The sequence below is a fragment of the Platichthys flesus genome, chromosome 18 (genome assembly GCF_949316205.1).
Source record: "Platichthys flesus chromosome 18, fPlaFle2.1, whole genome shotgun sequence".
Taxonomy (NCBI): domain Eukaryota; kingdom Metazoa; phylum Chordata; class Actinopteri; order Pleuronectiformes; family Pleuronectidae; genus Platichthys; species Platichthys flesus.
In genome coordinates, this window is record NC_084962.1 from 7,559,076 (window position 1) to 7,579,105 (window position 20,030).

The following is a 20,030-nucleotide window of genomic DNA, read 5'->3' on the forward strand; positions in this document are numbered from 1 at the left end:
CCCTGGCGACCTCACACACACGCACAAAGATATACACAGACACACAGCGGTGGCTTTGTGTTGGTTTTCAAAACTCTGAACATGAACACGTGGAAAGGGAACTCTCGAACTCATGGCGAACACATGCTAAGTGCACACGTGCGTGGACCTTTGCACAGATTACCTGAGTTTTCCATACTACAAAAACCAGCATGGGTGAAGGTATACAATAACAGTATAGTAGGGGTGAGAACAAAGACTTACCTAGCACCATATAACTGGAGAATTTAACAAACAGCACATACAAACAGTTATTGTCATCAATAAGAGGAGAGACACAGAAAAACTGGAAAAACTCCAATGAGACATCAACTTTTTCTTTAATTTCAAAATATTTCCCCAACAGGTTGAAACTAGAGGGTCCAAAGCCAATAAAGCCGCCTAGAACAGAAGCACCACTCATTATTGCTATGTCACTCTGCTGCGGGACAAGGCGTTCCGGAGTGGGGGGGGCAAAGTGAACAAAGTCAAATATAGAGACCCACAGACACATTCACGCCGGCACGCACATACAAAAGGAGCTATGTGAAACACAGTGGTGGTGATTCTTAAGAAAAATAAAAGCTGCAGATGTTCTCCACGGTGACTATGGACCTTGTTTCTAAAGCTCTGCCAACAAACTAATCCCCTAATCCTCATCTTTACATATCAGGGGCCATCTTCCGAATTTATCCCAAATTAAATGATAATCTATTGTCGAGTAGAATAACTACAAATACAGGCAGAGCTTATTTAAAGTACATAACAGTCGTGTTTACGGCCCACCTTCAGGCACAATGGAGAACATACGCAGACGTCTGCAAGTTTCGGAGAGGAAAACGGTTTAGCGATATACAGAACGGAGGGAGGAGAATCGAGCAAAAACATACTGTAGTTGGAGGAGCTGAAAAAGGAGTGTGAACATGTGGGGGACGGGGGGCTGCTGGTTGTCCGTCTCTACTATCACAAGTCTAAAAAAAATGTCTGCATGGTACAAAAATCGTCAGTAAAAAAAGATGCTTTGCTGCCATGGAGTCAGAGGGGACGGGTCGGTGGACGCGTCCATGTCTTTACGCCTTCTCCTCGTTAGCCTCCTCTGCCGCTTCAGTTTCCTAATGGAAGAGAAAGGAAGGTAAAGGTAGGAAGTGTTTCACTGTGTTCTCTCCACAGGAAGACACCACTGTGGACAGCCTTGAAAAACCAACCCACAACTTGGCTTGGTTTGGTCTGCCAAGGCTCAGATCCCCTGTGGGTTCATTCTGCATGTAACCAAATCAGCTGGAAGATGAAAGGTGATCTCTCTCAATAACCTTGCCACCCGCTTGGCTGCGCTTGGTTTTAGTTTGATGGGTCTGTTGCTGGAAGCTTCTTCACAGAGTTGTCTGAATAATGTTACACCAGCCTGCTCTTCAGAGTTGACAAGTGATTAAATAATTCGGTTAAGAAGCCAGCTTCTTGGATAACACCGATTTTTTCCAAACAGCAAAACACAGCAACTGACCTCTTCAAGTTTAAATCTGACCCCAACTCTTCTGTGAAGAGGCTCAGGGAAAGAAATAGGTCGGGGGAGTTTCTGGAGCACAATTGAAGAAATAGACTTTGGGTGTGTGTTTAGAGATGTGAAGGTCTTGTGTTTGTATCAGAGAAAGGTAGAGCCGGCAGCCTGTTAGCTTAGCATTACGACTGGAGATAGGGTTGAACAGCTATATATCGTTCTCTGTCAAATCAACTCTATCCATAAGCTTAACTTAATACATAAAGTTAACATTAAATAATTTGTTTAATTTTATACATAAATATATGTGTAAAAGTTTTACTTTATTTCTTCAAATCACTATCAAGTTATTTGATTTCTTCACACACACTCAACATGATAGAAAACACTTCATTAAATGTGACCACATTCACATTGAACTTAAAGTTACATGGACATTTAAAAGGTAATTGAAATACATAAAGTCAACGTTTTAGGTTTATAAATCTTTTTTTTTTGTGCATTATTCAAACAATTCTTGTGTACACCTGCGTATGCATATTTTACTCTGGCACATGCACGCCCAGTGTATGTGAGTTGTCACATGATGTGGGTTTTAAGTGTTTGTGCTAGAATGGTATTATTTTAGTTCAGCCGACATGGTCTAATAAAGTTGTGTAAATTGGTATGGAATGGACAACAAAAGGTCTATTATGGTAACACAATGAGGTCTGTGGAATATTAACAATGTCTGCAACCCCTTTTTCAATGGTTTTCAGGAGTTGTGGTCCTTTCCTAAATATGTCAATGATTAGACTGAACTGCCTTCTAAATGTGAGACCAGTTCAAGTTGCCAGATGCAATGATCCTCAGTGAATATTTTTTAGGCTAAAATCATATGTTCACATGATTGACTTATTTGACAGATACACACTTGCACACCACATAAGTGCAGTCTCTTATTGCTCTGAGAGTCTCCTCACTGAATCCCATGAATCCTTTGGTATCGGCGGGATTCAACAGCATTGCAACGAGCAAAATCCTGCTTGTGTGCGTATGTGTGTGTGTGCACAATCTCACTGGAGTGAACATGTTCTGCCTGTTTTCTCTGCCTGGCCACTGGTGGAGCCGGCTGTCTATGAGCACAGTGAGCCAATCACCTTCCACGTCACAACTCTGTGTACGTGTGTGAAAAGTTGTCCTTGGCCCAATTCACTGCACACAGCACGGAAAACGGCAGACATCCTCTCCTTCACTCTCTCTCTCTCTCTCTCTCTCTCTCTCTCTCTCTCTCTCTCTCTCTCTCTCTGTCCATACACACAGCACTGCAAAGCACACACTGGGTAAACGTTTGCTCGGTTATTGTGTAAATTCAGTATGAGTTATACTGTATGTTAGTGTCCAAAACACACACACACACCAAAGATGGATTAGAGGCACTCGACCATACCCTTAACTCTGACTGTCTCACTCTGCCCTCTCACTGACATCAAGGAGGGAGCCGTGCTTCTGATGGACGAGACGCTGACAGACGGACGAGACACATAGATCTGTGTGTGTGTGGTTGTATGTGTGTGTGTGTGTGTGTGTCAGCGTTCATAGTGTGAATGCAAAGAGATTGTTAGTGATATGGAACAGATGTGGATACGCAGTGGGTGATGGAGACATATAGGTGTGGTGCATACACGTGTGTTCATGTTTATACACAAATGGACAAAAGAAGGGAGTAATGACTGTTATTTTCTGCGTCTCTGTTTGATTAAAGCATTAAATCTGGAGGATAATTTTTTTATAACCTCCGCCAAGAAGTTTGTCTCTTTTTAAGTGAAATTATGCAAAATCTACAAACCAATTTATTATTTTTGGAGATAATGCAGCAATCTTGATGAAAAAAATGTAGACTGACATCTATCAGTTTGTACAGCTAGGTGCCTTGACAGAGGTATGTGCTCTTCTAATCTAATTCTCAATGTACCTCATTGGTCTTGGTCTCTCCATTATGGGCGGGGCTGTCGTCCTTCTTTCCCTTGGTGGGTTTCTTTGCCTTGACCACCTTCTCATCTATCACCTTCTGCATGTACAAAAGAGGAAGAACAAACACTTCATATACACTCCATGATGACACACACATTGTCAGAAACTGTGTTTTATGTTTGATCTCCTCATTTGGATTTGGATTCTGACTCTATAATTTGTTAAAAGACTTTTCAAAGCAAAACTAATTCCCTCCCAAATCATAATGAGTATAAGAAAGTATTTGTTCTGTTCCTTGTTGCAGAATGACAGAGCTGCCTCCCATTACAGAACTGGGCAGACCATATGTTGATTATGCCTCAGCAGGGAGTCAAAGTCATTAAAATAAATCTAATCATATAAATAAGAGTCGGAATTAGAAAGTTGGTGCTGCAAATTATAGTATTATAACGCTGGCTGTAGAGTGTGTTTCTGTGACCAGCCGACATTAAGACCTGAAGAAGGGTGCAAAGTTATGGTGTGTGTGTGTGTGAGTGCTTTACCTTGACGATGGCCTTCTTTGGCTTGGCCTCAGGCTTGGGTGGGGCAACTTTCTACAAAATTACACAAGCCAGTTAGGACTGACCAAACTCACATTATGAAAAGTATTTTAGTATTAAAGGATTTAATTAATCTTTTGTTCCCTCTCCTCTCTACACTAACAGTCTCATTATACAATAATATATGCTTAGTAATTCATTACACGTGGCAGATAGAGGATGGGGATATCTGCACTGGATCTCACTGTAAATGCTAATAATGATGCATACATTACTTTAAAGCACTGACATCAGACAGTATAATGGGTATAAAATATTTGCCACTGCTAAAAGCACGCTGACCTCAGACCATCGTGAAATGACTATATCAGTGGGGAGTTTAACTTGTCACCATTCGGTGCGAGGCCAGTTTGCTGCAGAGCTTTTTCCAGGCTGCTGAGTGCGGACCACGTTACCCCGGAGCCACAAGCTAACACTGATGCTACTGTGACAAAATTAAATCATGTGATCTATTCTCAGAATATCTCTGTTCTTTTTCCCCTGTAGAAATCACCGACCCTCTGCACATGAAACGATAACTACAAAAAACTGTACAGATAGAAATCACCTATGCTGAATCAGAATTTGGATACAAATGAAAGATTATACTTTGTGTCACAAAGGGCAGAAAGGAGCCTATAAACAAGCTGTCAGTGCTTGTTTACTGGTAGAAGAAAGTCTCATTGTTAAGTGTGTTGACCTCTGAAGGAAATCACATCAGGGGACATGCAGAGATTTATTGAATACATATTTAAATAGTAGAGGATATGCATTGACATTTTGGGACATAAACAATCTTATTCTTCTTTTCTTCTTGCCCATCTCATATATAGCTGGTACAAAGAGACTAAAATAAGGAGTTAAGGAAAATATGGGAACACATTAGTTACTTGCTGGATTCTCAGCAGGTCACTTAAACAAGACCAATCAGTGACATATATATATTTTTTATATATATGTCACTTTTTTTATATACTTTGGGACAGAACAATTTCCCCTGTATCCAGGCAGATAAGCTAAGCAAATTAGCTGCTAGCTGTGTAGTGCAGAGAATAAGAGCATTTTCCCAAAATGTCAAAATCTTTAAGTACACACAAACACATGCAATAATTTTCAGAGCGGATGAGGTCAACACTCAAAGAACAACATGGATATAAACACAAGGTCAGTACGATGGAGCTGCATCATTACATAAAACTGACTTTGTGACATATTTATAATCTCACCCAGGTTGCCAGTTTTGATTACTTAAGACTATTTTAAGCATAGCTTAAACTGATTTATAATAATCTGCTTTTTATTGTTTTTAGGATTTTAACTCATAAACCATGCAGCCCCACCTACTGCAGCTACAAGGTGTTAAACATAAAGAATGGACCAGGACAACATTGAAAAGACAAACATACCAAGTCAGAAACAAGCTGTAATATGTAAATTTCACTGATCAGATCCATAAACTGATTAAGGACTTGTCTCTGAGCTTTGGTAATATGACAAGTTATTATCCCACAGGGATGAGGAAGGAGAGGAGAGAGACAGGGGTGAAGACAGGACGGGGAGAACGAAACTCACCAGTCTTTCCGACCTTCTTCTGGGCTGCAGGAGCAAGGGATGATGAAGGAGACACAGAGAGAGAGAGAGAGAGAGAGAGACAGAGTGGCAGAGAGAGATATCAGTTGTACCTTTATGACCTGATCTGATCTTCTTGGTGACGGCTTCAAGCCTGATCATTAACCTGTCATGTGTCTATTGTCTAACACACACAAACACACTCACACACACACACACACACACACACACACACACACACACACACACACACACTCTGAGTCTAAAAGTGGGGGGAAAAAAACATAGCACACAAACACACGTCGGAACACACACACAGCACACAGACCACCAAAACATTTACCTCTTGTTTTGTGACTTTGGAGGCATCTTTGCCCTCGGAACCCTCATTCTGCAGTGAATAAAACAAATAGAGAGACTGTTACCGGGTGTGCATGGTCACACAATCACAAAGCCACCAACCATAAGACACACACACTTGGAGCATGATATTCCCACTCTACAGTTCAGAATGGGTGATTATGAAAATTGGATTTGCTTCATTAGGGTTTATTCTGATAAGTGGAGCATGCGTAGCTTATTATTTCTGTGCAACTATGTAATAAACTTTGAGGAATTTTTTTTTTTTTTAAATCATTCGGCAGTGTGGCTTTGGAAGAAGGTCAAAAGTTGAAGATGAAACATTTAATTCCCACTTTATACTGATGATATGATATTTGTGTGACTTGACCTTAAACATTAAGTTACCAACATCAAATTAATCTGCGACTGTTTGATATTCAATAAACCATCAAATCCGTGTATTTAGCTAAAATTCGCTGACTCTTTTATTAAGACGTGGTGGTCTTTTATGATAAGAAACAGAATATCCATCAGCCTGTGTTGGGGGGAACGGTTCTGTGACAGTCTATAGACTGGTGATTAACCACCAAATCCACAAAGCATTTCTTTAAAAGTAAAAATGATTATTGATTGCAGCTCTCTCCACAACACTTTTTTTGCGGACAAAGTTGTGTGCCTATAGTAAAATCATAGAAATAAACCAATAAAAAAAAACGCCATTAAATGTACATTAATGGCAAACAACGCGTGTTCTTATATTGTCAAGTAGCCTATAACAGTATTTCGTTAATCCAATTGTATAAAATAGTGTCCTCTGAATCTTAGGTCTTAAAGCTCATTATTCACTACAATCACAAATAAAAAATCTATTTTTTCCCTCCATGTTTGTAATCGTTTATCTACCAGGTGTAATTTCTAGTACCTGATGGTGCTGAAGTATATGAAGGTGTGTGATTACCATTTTAATGGAGACATCTTGCTCAAAAGGGGGAGGGGGGTCATGTATACAAGATGAATATAAACATGGATTGATTCGGAAGCAGTGGTTGGATATTAATAAACAGTGAGAGGTGTCAGGTTTCATTTGGATCATGAACATGCTCTCAGGCTGCGCGCAGGTAAGGACGGTGCACACACGCTTGCGCGCGGGCACGCAATCAGGCGGACACACACACACACACACACACACACACACACACACACACACACACACACACATAATGCTGTTTGAGCCTGCAGGTTGGCCATCGCATGATTTGCATGTAGGCGACCTCCGCCCCTAGAGGCCCCCCATTCTCTGTCCTCAGAGGCGAATGTGCGCAGACAAAGGCGTTTTTTTAGACGGCAGAAAAGCCCGTTTCTGTGTATGCACTGGCACAATGCGCCGGAGCCCGTCGTGCGCCGCTGTTTAGACAGTGTCACGGCCCCTGTTAACACGGTGGCAATTGTCCCTGATCCCCTCTTTCTTTTAGTCCTTTCTCTCCATCGGGATGTGGCTCTGCTCAATTGGCGCCTGCACCACTCATCAGTACTGGAGAATTTAAACGAGACAGGGAGGTGGAGATCGTTTTTTTTTTTTTTTTTTTTTTTTTTTGATCTTCCTGCTAGTTTACAGATTATTCGGAATCTGTAAATCTCATATGTGCCTGGGTGCATGGCGCACATCAGAAATGGCATTGCGCACGTCTCCTACTGGCTTTACGCATCCATCCGTCCGGCGGGTCGCTCTGACTTTCACCAGTGCGCACGGTGGATAGGGAAGTGACAGATAAAACGACAACAAGAACGGCCATTGACACGAGCACAGGGACGAGTATAATGTAAAACGGGTGAAATGTTGCTGATAAAACATCTCACATACGCGCACCGACGCGTAAAACACACCCGAAACGCTGCGCACCGAGAGACGCTTCCTCAAACTTTGGCGTCACCTCACCTGCCTCGACGTCGCCATAAAATCGCGCACAGCAAATTTCCCCCTCAAATGCAAGAGCAGAAAAAACTACAGTAAAGTAGAAATGGCACAAGCCACACTCACCTTTCTCTTCGGCATTTTTACGCGTGAATTATTCTCCACCAGGCGCGGGGGGAAAGAATTTTAAGGTGATGCCGGAAGGTCCAAGAGATGTGAATTTGAACTACCTCGAAATACAGGATCAATATCTAAGCACCTTCGATAATATGTTGATTATATGCACTCCCCCAAAACTCTATACCTCCCACAGCCATTGGTTAGAGGAGTCAAAATCCTCTCCTGTGCTGACTCCCCATTGGCTCTCCCCGCCACTATGTAAATGAAAGCTTCATGGCCATAGGTTGGGATTTGTCAGAGGCTCATCACGATTGGCTCCGCGCTCTTTGTACGCAGATCTCACTAGACTGCGATGGCTGAGAGGGAAAGTGGAGACGGGCCAATGAAAGCCGGGGCCGAGTCTCGGTGAATCTGGGTAACGTAGGAAGAGACTGTGAGAGACAGAAAGAGAGAAAGAAGGAATGTTGTTAAATAAAACACAAAGAACCAGAAAAGCAGGAACAATGGGAACATGTCAGCCAGAGAGCAGCTCCAGAAAACCATTGTGTCTGTAAAGTTTCTCTGTCACAAAGAACTACAGTAATGACACACTACTGATTTACACAGAAGACATATAGGCCTGCAGCATTGGCAAGTGTCCTAGTATTAACATGACACCAAATTAAAACAATACAATTAATACACTTCTCTATCTCTATATGTATTCTTTTATACATATGCATACTGGAGTCCAACATTTAAATTTGCAAGATTTAGCCACACAGGCATGTTTTCAGCAAGCACTCCCCGACAGGTTGATGTTTAATAACAGACAGTACATGCACGTAGTACATGAAATGTGAGATTGGACAGAGACAAAGAAAAAATGCAAAAAAAAAACAATAATCAGCATAATGGCTGAACCACTTCTCTACATGATGACACGTCGTTTAGCCCTGCGCCAGACCATAACAGAAACATCCCTCAGGGCAGAAGCTAATAGCTCTGGATCAGGAGGAAAGATCCCAACTGGGGCCCAAGATGCTAGGGACATGCACCCAGGCCTGATCAACCGGGGGTGGACCCTGTTTTAGAAGAGACGCCAAGGTACACAACTGAAGATATGTCCCTAACATCCGGCGGTAATGCATACAAGGGATATTCTCCATCTTGTCTTTTTCTAAAATGTGTTCAGTTTAAAAAGGCCTAGAGGTAATGAGGTCTGAACTACTAAGCGACCATCATAGTGCTGTCATACAAGCCAGTAGCCAGTCAGATTTACCTTAAGCCACAGCGTACCCTCAAGTTCGGCTTGTATCAATAATTACAAAGCCAAAACACGTACACGTAGGTGCATAATTCAAGTTATGTCTCTAACATCCGCTGGTGTTGGCTAACATCTACTGTTTGTCACTTAAATTGTGCATAAGACCTTCAAACGTAAATGGGCTATTCACCATGTTGTCCTATATATTAAAACTATTGCACATACACAATTAGACCAGAACCTGAACCTTTTGGGTGGTATCTTTTATGTAAGGGTAAAACAGTATCAGAACAGGTGTATGAGTCACTTACCATAAGGTTGATACTACAATTCATACCAGTGCTTGTACGATCTGCACGTCACTTTGTGGATTTCACTGGAGATTTTATATCGAAAATAACATGAGGACCCGAGAGACACTGAAGTTGCACTAAAGCTTGAGTGTGCAACCTGTTGTGTTAAGAATGCATGGATGTTACACCTGTAGGAAAGACCATCTTATTATGATCTTCTAAACTGTGCTTAATGTATAATGGAAACAGCTCACATCACGTTAAATGATAATTTTGCTAACTGTTGGCAAAGATGCTGATCCGGCAGTGTTTAACGTATCCAAGCATTTTTTTTAAACTAGGACAAGTATGTTCTCATTGGATGTTTGGCCTTGAGTGCCTCTTAACACAGCCAAAGTGTCCCTGTGGCTAAAGAGGAAGCATGTTCCACTCTGGTAAAGCTGTCTCATAGGCCAATGGTCCTGATGGTCAGCAAAATGGGCCCTGCGATTGGGTCCAGTGTCCAAGCATTTACTAAAGTTTTTCTAAACCCCGTACACAACCATTTATCTTCATTTATTTTTTATCGAGCCACTGTCAAAACATTATATAATAAAATATCACTAACACTCATTTGTTGTAGTTAGAATCAGGATTGTTTCAAATTATTCTTCATTATATTGTCTTGCTGGAATATTCATGTTAAACACCAGTTGTTGAGGGCAGAATCTTTCTACAGCGCTTGAATATTCAATTCTCTATTGTCATGAATGGTGTTTGACTCTGAAAAACGTTTGAACCATGCTCAGACAGGGATAGTATACTGTCAACGGTGAAAGCTTCCACAACCTACTCATATTTTATTTTTTATTGTTTTGGAAGGATAAGCATACTCAGTCCCTGCCAGAGAGGCTCATTTCTAAGTCAGTGAAAAAAAGGGCCCCAGTGCTTCCAGCAGAATGGTGATATCTGCCACAAAGAACATCCAGAGGGTTTTCTACACAACAATGGCTTTCACGCCATTCCACAGTGTTGAACACCGTTTTAAAAACACAATGACCATAAAACACGTTCTACAAAGAAATCAAGCACCAGAAAACCACCACAACATTCTTGAGCAACACCACAATGGATAGAGAGAAAGACAGAGAGAGATCAGACCCCTCGAAAATCTCACAAAAGACAGAGCTTTCCTGTCCAAACAAACAAACACACAAAAAAACACCTCATGGATGTGAATACACAACGGTTTCAGGAGTCAACCCAGAACACACAGGCGCAGGTAGCATGATGGATGCTCCGCTGTTCCCGTAGATTCACACTGTCAGCTAAATGGAGGGTGAAACACAAAGACAAGTACAACACATAGATGCAGAAAAAAGCACCAAAGGAATCAACCATGAAAAGAAAGAAACGGCTCCAAAATATTTCTGAAACAAATAAATATTCTTTATATTAGGGTATAAATAAATAACAAAATGCAGAACAAAATAATTATAAATATAGCAATACTCCTAATAATACACTGGTAGATATGCAACATAAAAAAGAGTACATACTTTATTACACACTGAAGCAAACTGACTATTGAGATAAATGTTGACCTCCATAACTAACCCTAGCCATAACCTTATATATGAATTGTATTTCTCTGGGACAGTGCATATTAATAACACTGTAAAACTGCCAGAGTTAGCCAAGAGGCTAATTTTAATCTGTTGCCCCCGAACAAGTGTAAAATCATATAAGAACAAACAACATATTTCATGCTTGAAACAGTTACCATGAGATAACAGTTAAAAAACAAACAGGTCCCTTAGGGTTAGGGTAAGGTCTTCTTTCCCCGAGCTGTTCTAGAGCTTTCAATCATACAACATGATCTTCATCAGCAGCCACACTTGCACATATTTAGGGCAAGAGATATTCATATTCTACATTTGTGTGGTCACTTGAAGGACCACAAATCAAGGTCAGGATCATATTTTTTGCATTATAAAAGACACTTTAACTAAAAAAAAAAACGTGTCACATGAAGAGAGTGGAGCTGTTGTGCTCAATAAAGAGATCTGAGTGTGTGTGTGTGTGTTTTATTTGGAGGGGAGGGGGGGAGAGATCAGAAATAGGCTCAGTGTGAACACGCAGATACATAACTGAGATGTTTCTTCACAACACAGCATGAGAACAGCCAGAGTGATGTGTACACAGCACGCGAGCGACACCTTGTGGACAGTTTTAGTCATTGCTGTTGCAGGGCGGATATTGCACTATCATATGTAAAAATAATACTGATAGAACTAGAGCAACAAGGTCTTTGAACTGTGCTATTTTTAGTATCATTTGTTCTGCTTTCACATCTGCAAACAACAGTATTACCCCACAATTAACCATTATTATTATTACTATCATTATTGAATTCATCTGACACTCAAAGTAATTGGATTTTAACTATTTTATTTATTTATAATGGCCTCCTGGATCCTCCTCTTCCTCCTCCGCGGCCCCCTCCCTCGCCTCTTCCTCACCCTGCATTACGTCATAAGGACCCGCGCACTTGTCGATCGCGGTGTGTTTCTGGTGATGCAGCTCTCCAGCAGCCGGAGCATGCCCTTGCTGGACGGCCCGTTGTCTTCCGCCTGTGTTCAGGTCGTTTTCACCCACAGTAAATAAGACGTCTTTGTTAAACAGGGCTTTGTGCACACGCAGTCGGTCAGCAGGGGCCGAGGCTGCTTATCTGTGCGCGCAGGGAGGAGCGAGGCGAGCCGCTTCAGGATCAGATAACGAGGTGAGCTTGTTGACACCATTTGCATTTGTTTGTTCCTCCCCTGCCTGAGAGTCCTCCGCTCCACACAGGTGACATGCACTCACTGCTGCTGCGGATGCGTAGGTGTGTGTGTGTGTGTGTGCGTGTGCGTGCGTGTGTTTGTCATCGTTTCAGAGCTGCGTGTTGTCGCTGCTAGCACAAAAGCCTGTTTCCACATGCAGACAACTGGTCATGTGTTATTATACATGCACTGCATCCTGTAACCCCCCCCCCCCCTCCCCCTCCAGTGTCTGGCCTGTGATGTCTGTGGTGGTGGTGGTGACGTTACAGTCTCATGAGGACGTGGATATAATAAACTATGTCAGTGCTAAGAAAGGTGATCGTGATGCGATGGAGCCTTCTCTGCACCAACTTCTCATTTGCTTGGTCATCATATCAACACAGGAAGGATTGTGTTCGTTATGAATCTGTTGACTAGTTTTTTTATAATCGATTGATAATGTTTGACAAAGAGTTCAAAATGGCTCATGAATATAATGGTATATTAGTGAATGTGCAGTTTATCTGAGAAACAGGAATCCGGAAATACACACCACTTCTGCTTTGTACATGACTTGTGTTTATCAAAATATTTGTCAATTAACCTTTATTTTAAGCTATGTATCATCCCATTACTCTAGTCAATGAAAACAAACCTCTCTCTCTTGTGTGGAATGTGTTGAAAGCAAACAATCCTTTGTAAATATTTCATTTAAAATACATTTCACATGAAAATAATCATTAGCTGCAGCACTATTAAATTCGCTTTATTGTCTTCTATGAAATATCACTGTAGTATTATGATTTCCTCGAGCTGGAGCTATTGGGCATTAACCAAACCACTAAAACATCCGAGAACTAAAGTGTGTGCAGGGTGGATCACGACTTTTATTATCCAGACTCAGGTTCCAGATCTAATACAACACAACATTAAATAGAATACATAGAAAAGTCCAAAAAGAGATGAAAAACATGTTTAAACATAATGACTACTAGAACAATGGCTCCACAGTAGGGTTGGTACTGTGTTGTGCTAAACCTAATATTTTATAAAAACCAAGATGATTTCAGTTTCTGTAGTAGTTGAGCTGGGAAATAGATGACTAACTTCCTGTGGACAGTAATGGACTTATTTTACTTTGTACAATCCAGTCTCTAGTGAGGATTTAAAACCTATTGCAAAATCCCTTCCCTGGAAGTTGTACTATTTTTAGATTTTATTTTGTTTCTTATTTTAGATTTTTTTTTTACTTGCACCAACACCCCACTGCAAATTCCTTGTATGTGTAAACCTACTTGGCTATAAACCTTGATTCTGATGCATGTGATTTCTCTGGACAGATTTGAAACTGTTGACTTCTACGGCCACAAACACTTCACTTGCGCAAAAGACCATCTAATCTATTTTAATTGATAGTTCACCCAAAAATACAAAATAACTCATTATCTACTCACCGTAATGGGGGGTGGGTCAAGTGTTCCACAAAACACTTTTGGAGTCTCAGGGGTAAAAAGCGTTGCAGCCAAATCCAGTACAATTGAGGTAAATGGTGACCAATTCTTCAATTGTAAAATTAAGATTAAGATGCAATTTTTAGTCCCAAACACATGCACAGACATGCGAAGGCACACTCATGCAGGTAGGGAAATTTAACCTCTGCTTTTGACCCATCTGGTGCAGGCCACACAGAGCAGTGAGCGACCATCTACGGCGCTCGGGGAGCAGATGTTGGGGGGAGTAAGGTGCCTTGCTCAGGGGCACTAGACAGGGTAGGGAGACTCTTGGATTTTTGGACAGATCAATCCAGGTTCGTCTTTTTGTTGTCTCTCCGTGGAGTCGAACCAGAGACGAACCAGAGACCTTCTCTGCCCATAGTCCAAGTTTCTGCCACTAGACCAACAGAAACTAACATAAAAGGCCTCCATAGTGCTCAGGTGGTATCATCCAAGTGTCCCTAAGCCCTGATGTTCAAATTCGACTGGAACTGAGTTCATTTACACCCTGTTTTAAGCCTAAATGTCTTAAACACTTTACCCAACCCTCCATCGGCAGAGTGGCGAGTAGATGGAGTGAATTATAACTTCATGGTGAACTATCCCTTTAAGTAATAATCTCATGGCATCATTATAAGCAACCTCAAGTTTGTGTAAATCATAAAATGTGAGGTTGATAGCTTTGTCTCTACCAGTATTTCTGTGTACTTTCAGGTTGTGTCTCCACAAACTGCACTATGCCGGGCTGCCTGCTGCGAGGAGGCTGCAGTCCTCTGCTCCGCCTGTGGGCCCTGCTGCTGCTGCTGCTGCCTCTGGTCTCCCTGAACCAGCGTGGGAGCCGGGGCCTCGGTGAGGGCAACCGGCCCAAGCTGCTGCTCGTGTCCTTCGACGGCTTTCGCTGGGACTACATCGACCGGGTCCCGACGCCCAACTTCCACAGCATCATGGACCAGGGCGTGATGGTGGAGAAGGTGGAGAACACCTACATCACCAAGACCTTCCCCAACCACTACAGTCTGGTGACGGGTCTGTATACGGAGACGCACGGCATCGTGGCCAATGAGATGTATGACCCCGTATACAACCGCTCCTTCTCCATGGAGACGGACAGTATTTATGATTCCCGGTGGTGGGAGGAGGCGGTGCCCCTCTGGGTAACCATCCAGAAAGCCGGAGGGCGGAGCGGGGCTGCGATGTGGCCTGGGTCTGATGTGAAGATCCACGGCATGTTCCCCTCCCAGTTCCTCCACTACAACGCATCTGTGTCCTTTGAAGCCAGAGTGGAGCGGCTCATAGGGTGGTTCTCCGCCCCTAAAGAGGACGCGGTGGATTTTGGAGTCCTGTACTGGGAGGAGCCAGACGAGAGCGGGCACCTCCATGGGCCTCAGAGCCCCGAAATGGACGAAGTCATCGCCGGAATCGACGAGAAACTCGGCTTCCTCATCAACGAGCTGAAGAAGGCCGGGCTGTTTGAGAAAGTGAACCTGATAGTGACCAGTGATCACGGGATGACGCAGCTTTTCACTGATAACATCATAGAACTGGATCAGTACATTCACAGAGACCTGTACACCTGGGTGGATAAGAGTCCGGTGGTGGGGATACTGCCCAACGAAGGTATCACTTTCAGACAATCAATAGTGACACTTAAAGAAATGGACTCCAGTCTTACAATATTATCAATATCAATTATTGGATAAGAATCCTGAAAAATACTAATAACTGTAATATATAAACGGTTCGCTGTTATTTTTACTTTGATTTGTTTTGTATATACAAATACAAGTAAGTTAGACTAAAGAGGGAAAGCTAGAACTAAATAGTAACTGATAAAATAAGGGTAATTCCTTCAAAATGTTAAAGGTTTTATGTGAAGTTTACTAGAATGCAGTTCAGCAATGCAGGACATTGAATTGATTTTATCATTTAGTGACACTGTGCTGATCTCTTACAACCTATCTATGTACATTTACTTTTAATCACGGATCATTGCTTAAGCTAAACAAAGATATTAGGTTCATTTCTTTTGTTGGTGTTCACTCATTCAGAAATTCAATTATTTTATATTTGCTTGTCTTCCAGGGAAACTGGACGAGGTGTACAACAAGCTGGTAGACGTCAACCCAAACATGGCGGTCTACAAGAAAGAAGAGATTCCCCAGCGCTTCCATTACCGGCACAACAGGAGGATCATGCCCATCATCCTGGAGGCCAAAGAGGGCTGGACCATCATGCAGAACCGGACCGGGCCCTTCATGTGTACGTTCACAAGCCTGACAACTCTGTGCTGACACAATATTCTGCTTTACACATCAAACAGGCTGTTCAGCTCCTATTAATAGCTCCACAGTAATTCTTTCTTCACTCAGTGAAACTCATGTTTTATTAGCTGTAATTAACAAAGGAAGCCACTTTCTGTTTCCTTGGAGGCAGCAGGAATGAGTGAGTGGGTGTGGCTGTTCTTTCTTGTGCCATTATGCCTTTCCTCTTAATCCAATTCAAATCAAGCAAGTATTTTTCCTCTTAAGATTGGAGAGGGCGTATCGCAGGCGCGGCAGCATCTAATTTCACCCCTTCGTTCTTCCTCCTCTAGCCGAAGGGCTGTTAATCAGTAAAATGACCCTGTGGCAGGAAGAAGAACCTGCTGACTCTGTCCTGTGACGACGTGCTGCGAGACTGTGCAGCTCCATTTGTGTAATGTGATGCTCTGCTGCTGCACGTCAGGAGTTGTTTGTATCGTCCTGTCGTTTCAACAACTGGCTGAATTTACAGTGATAATGCAGAAATTCGTATTGTTTCATCACGTTAAACAACACAAATACAATCTATAGCATCCTTCTCAGTCTGTAAACTATGTGAGGCCTTCTTCTTCTTTGTTCGGGTTATTGGCGGGTGCATTAGCGCCCTCTACTGTGATCCCTCTACTCACTGTTTATTAAGTACACACGTCACGATTGTGAATGTGGCAAGTTCCTATTAACTAAAGATGTTTCCTTATATTTTATTGAAAAGCCACTCATTATTTGGTTCCAAAACTGCTTTCAGATAGAATTTCAGACATCTTCCCAAAACGTTTCATAGGGGCTTTATGTGAGAACACAAATGTCCGAGTCGCTCCGGACATTTTGCCGAACGTTCTTGCCTGCACCCTCTGAAAATGACAGTGAGCCCATGTGAGAATGAATCAGGATAAACAATTGATGATGTTCTGATCTTCTTCTTCTTTTTCACTGCCTATGTTTTTTTTTTTCGTTTATGTTCAGTCCAAAGATCAGACGCCCATTTACTCATACATTTGCATCCTTTTGCACGTGTACAATTATAGAAACATTTTTAAAAATCATAAAAGGCATTACTATATAACGTTACTACAGGTCAAATAGTACCTTTAAGGAAAGTCTGATTGGATGGTTGCTGCCATCATTGAATAACTGTATTGATTCTCCTCACAGTGAATCCTGTCAGGGAGCTAATGGCACTGATAAATGTTGGCAGCAGCAGTTAGCCTCTCTGCCTCCATCAGCTCTTTGTGCTTATGTGTTTTGATCCAATCTTCAGTTCTGCTCCTGTGACTGATACAGCAGGAACCTGTCGGCCGGGCCGAGCAGCGACGGCCGTGAATCCCCACATCTGATCCCATAAATCTTTAAACGGAAAAGTGCTTTTGTGTGACTCATGGGATGTGGAAACTGGAGACCTATAGATTAAGAATGAAGGAATAATGATAATCGAAGCGTGACATTTCCTTATGCAAACTAGATCTTGTTTCTTTTTCCTCTCTCCAGTGGGAAACCATGGCTACGACAACACCCTCCGCAGCATGCAGCCTGTGTTCGTGGCTCGCGGCCCAGCCTTCCGCCAGAAGTACCTGAAACCCTCCATGAGCTCCGTCGATCTCTACCCTCTCATGTGCCACATCCTCGCCGTGCGGCCCCTGCCGAACAACGGCTCCCTCTCGAACGTTCAGGACCTGCTGTACCCTGAGGCTCCCCCCACGCCCAGCGCCCCCCCCAGGGTCGACGAGTACTCCTACGCCCCCGTGGTGGGCTCTTTCATCAGCGTGGTGATGGTGCTGGGCTTTCTCATGTTCTACATCAGACAACTGACGCTCAAGCAGCTGCCCTCGCTGAAGCACAGACGCAGGGAGATGTCGCAGCCCTTGCTGCAAGAGGACTTGCACCTGTAGCCGACGAGACAGAAAGGGATAGCAGACGTGAAAAGAAGAGGAGGTGTCCCTCCCCAAGGTAGTCTGCTCTGCCCAGAAGCATCCCCTGAACACCTACTCTACACGAGTAATTCGCCATTGTGCTGCTCCTTTATTAGATGGAGAGCAAGAGATCTGAATGTGACCTCGGAATCATGTCGAGAGCTTTGCCCAAAGTGTGAGGGGGGATGTGAAGGGTTTGCTTCTGGTGTAGGATCAAAAATAATACACCTTTACATGGGCTTTATAGTGGCTTTGCTTTGATTGTGTGAACTTTACCTAATATCATCTCATTGTTTTCATTGTCGCGTACAAAGTAAATAATTTAATTAAAAGCTGAGATTTGAACCTTTGATTCTGGCAAGTAGGAAGCTTTGGTGGCCAAAACTTTGACAAAGGCATGGTGAAAAGCTCACCATCGTAGAAAGGGATCGAATCAATAATGTAACTGCACACACTTTTAGACAATCTTTCCTTCACAGCTTTCATAGTGTTGCACTCGTGTGCTGCAGGAAATGCGTGAAGTAACGTAAAATGTAGCTTGCGCGTTGTACTACTCGCGCAAGTTTGGTTGCGGGATTATTTGGGTTAACGCGAGGTAACGCGCGGTAACACAACCCATGAATATTCGCACATTCTCCTCGGCAAAAGAGAGGCGGACTACCGGCCGAGCTTCCTGAGGCTGACTAGTGGCTGGTTTGGTCACCTGCTCGCTCAGGATGGTGCAAGGACCATAGCCTGTTGAGTTTGATTGGCTTTCCTTTACGCCATTAACATCGCGAATTTGAGTCCATTCAAATCTTTGCGTTGACTTATCTCGTCACAATGGGGGGGGATTTCAAGGCCTTGTCAGAGTTTCTTCCATCAATTCCTCCGCTTGTCCTGAATCAGAAGCCACTGTGTGATTATGAATGCTGTGATTTAGCCGAAGTATTACAAGCTCAACTCGTCTCAGGCTGAGCTCAGTGTTCCTTTTGAATGTTAGCTGGACGCACGTGTTCCAGGGAAGGCTCGACCAATGTGCCAGGCTACTGCTCACACGCGTAGGTCACTCCACGAGCCGACCACGTCACGACCTTGCTCTTTTAGTAGTCAGCTACCATTTGCCTTTCAACTTAGGTGGAGAACATCTTTCTTTCGGTGTGCAATAATTTGTGTGTAAGTGGGTTTTATTTGTATGTGTGTAGCGTTTTTGTAGGGAAGATATTTTTCTGTATAGACAAGTGTGTACTCCGCTCATCCTCACGTGTCGACTGTCATAGCCACGGCCATTTGTTGGTGAAATGTGAAGTGCAATTGCTATTGGTCAGTATTTTGTCATTGGGATGTTAAGGGGTTTCGGTGTTGCTGGGTCGAGAAGACTTCTTTTGGCCCCTGATTTGCACTACAGTACCGAACTGAACCACAGCGAAGGGGCAGCGGTCGGATGCTTTTTTTTTTAAGGTCATGTAAACTTTGCACTCCTTGTTCGTAGTTGCTATTTGAAACAATAGAAAACATTAGGAGCCTCTTGCCAAAAAGCTTTGATCAGTGTAAGCATTGAAAGTTGAGTAGAATCCAAATCTGTCTTTAAATTACTTTTTTTCCCCAGCCTATTTTAGGAAAGAATTGGTTAAATTGTCTTCTCATGCTTTTAGATGCATTGATTAATTACTGTGCCCAAAAGATGACAGACATCACTGTGAGAAATTACTTTTTACTAAATTTAGATAAATTGAAAGCATTTATATGGAAAATATATACATTTTCTGATGTTTTATGAAAGAAGTATTTCTGATGATTTCCCCCTACAGAGAAATGAAATATATCCATACTTTATTTAAAAGATTTGTTTGAAATGGTTAAATTCAATATTACATCAAGTTAATATAGGTTTTATTATTACCTTGGATTTGAAATATGGACATTTAATATGATTTACAAATTAACTATCTTTGCCATGTTAATGCAATTAAACAGTCTTCTGAAAATAAAGGGACTAATGAGAAACTGAATGGATTGCATTTCTCTTTATGTCATGCATGTCT

General features: G+C 42.4%; 2 protein-coding genes across 4 annotated transcripts; one reads left to right on the forward strand and one right to left on the reverse strand.

Moving 5' to 3' along the window:
• Window positions 1-340: 340 nt before the first annotated feature.
• On the reverse strand, window positions 341-8,171 carry hmgn3 (high mobility group nucleosomal binding domain 3). 3 transcript variants are annotated; one of them, XM_062411271.1, is made up of 7 exons: window positions 7,994-8,165; window positions 5,957-6,004; window positions 5,617-5,640; window positions 4,009-4,059; window positions 3,468-3,563; window positions 2,943-3,042; window positions 341-1,130 (listed from the first exon to the last, which is right to left on the reverse strand). In XM_062411271.1, the coding sequence occupies exons 1-7, from the start codon at window positions 8,006-8,008 to the stop codon at window positions 1,123-1,125; spliced, it is 342 nt and encodes a 113-aa protein (XP_062267255.1). In that variant the 5' UTR covers window positions 8,009-8,165; the 3' UTR covers window positions 341-1,122. The 3 variants fall into 3 exon arrangements, with proteins under 3 accessions (XP_062267255.1, XP_062267256.1, XP_062267257.1); XM_062411272.1 differs by lacking the exon at window positions 5,617-5,640 and having other exon boundaries at window positions 7,994-8,171; XM_062411273.1 differs by lacking the exon at window positions 2,943-3,042 and having other exon boundaries at window positions 7,994-8,154.
• A 3,872-nt stretch (window positions 8,172-12,043) lies between these two features.
• On the forward strand, window positions 12,044-19,995 carry enpp5 (ectonucleotide pyrophosphatase/phosphodiesterase 5). The gene is made up of 4 exons (XM_062410670.1): window positions 12,044-12,287; window positions 14,514-15,416; window positions 15,882-16,058; window positions 17,585-19,995. The coding sequence occupies exons 2-4, from the start codon at window positions 14,537-14,539 to the stop codon at window positions 17,983-17,985; spliced, it is 1,458 nt and encodes a 485-aa protein (XP_062266654.1). The 5' UTR covers window positions 12,044-12,287; window positions 14,514-14,536; the 3' UTR covers window positions 17,986-19,995.
• The last annotated feature ends 35 nt before the right edge of the window (window positions 19,996-20,030 follow it).

Excerpts from the sequence above, each read along its gene's own strand:
- hmgn3 (XM_062411271.1), bottom strand. Across the intron at positions 4,060-5,616 it reads GAAGAAGGTCGGAAAGACTG|AAAGTTGCCCCACCCAAGCC; the intron begins GTGAGTTTCGTT and ends GTAATTTTGTAG. Across the intron at positions 3,564-4,008 it reads CAAAGAAGGCCATCGTCAAG|AAGGTGATAGATGAGAAGGT; the intron begins GTAAAGCACTCA and ends TTGTACATGCAG.
- enpp5 (XM_062410670.1), top strand. The coding sequence starts at position 14,537 with ATGCCGGGCTGCCTGCTGCGAGGAGGCTGCAGTCCTCTGCTCCGCCTG. Across the intron at positions 15,417-15,881 it reads GGGGATACTGCCCAACGAAG|GGAAACTGGACGAGGTGTAC; the intron begins GTATCACTTTCA and ends CTTGTCTTCCAG. Across the intron at positions 16,059-17,584 it reads CCGGACCGGGCCCTTCATGT|TGGGAAACCATGGCTACGAC; the intron begins GTACGTTCACAA and ends TCCTCTCTCCAG.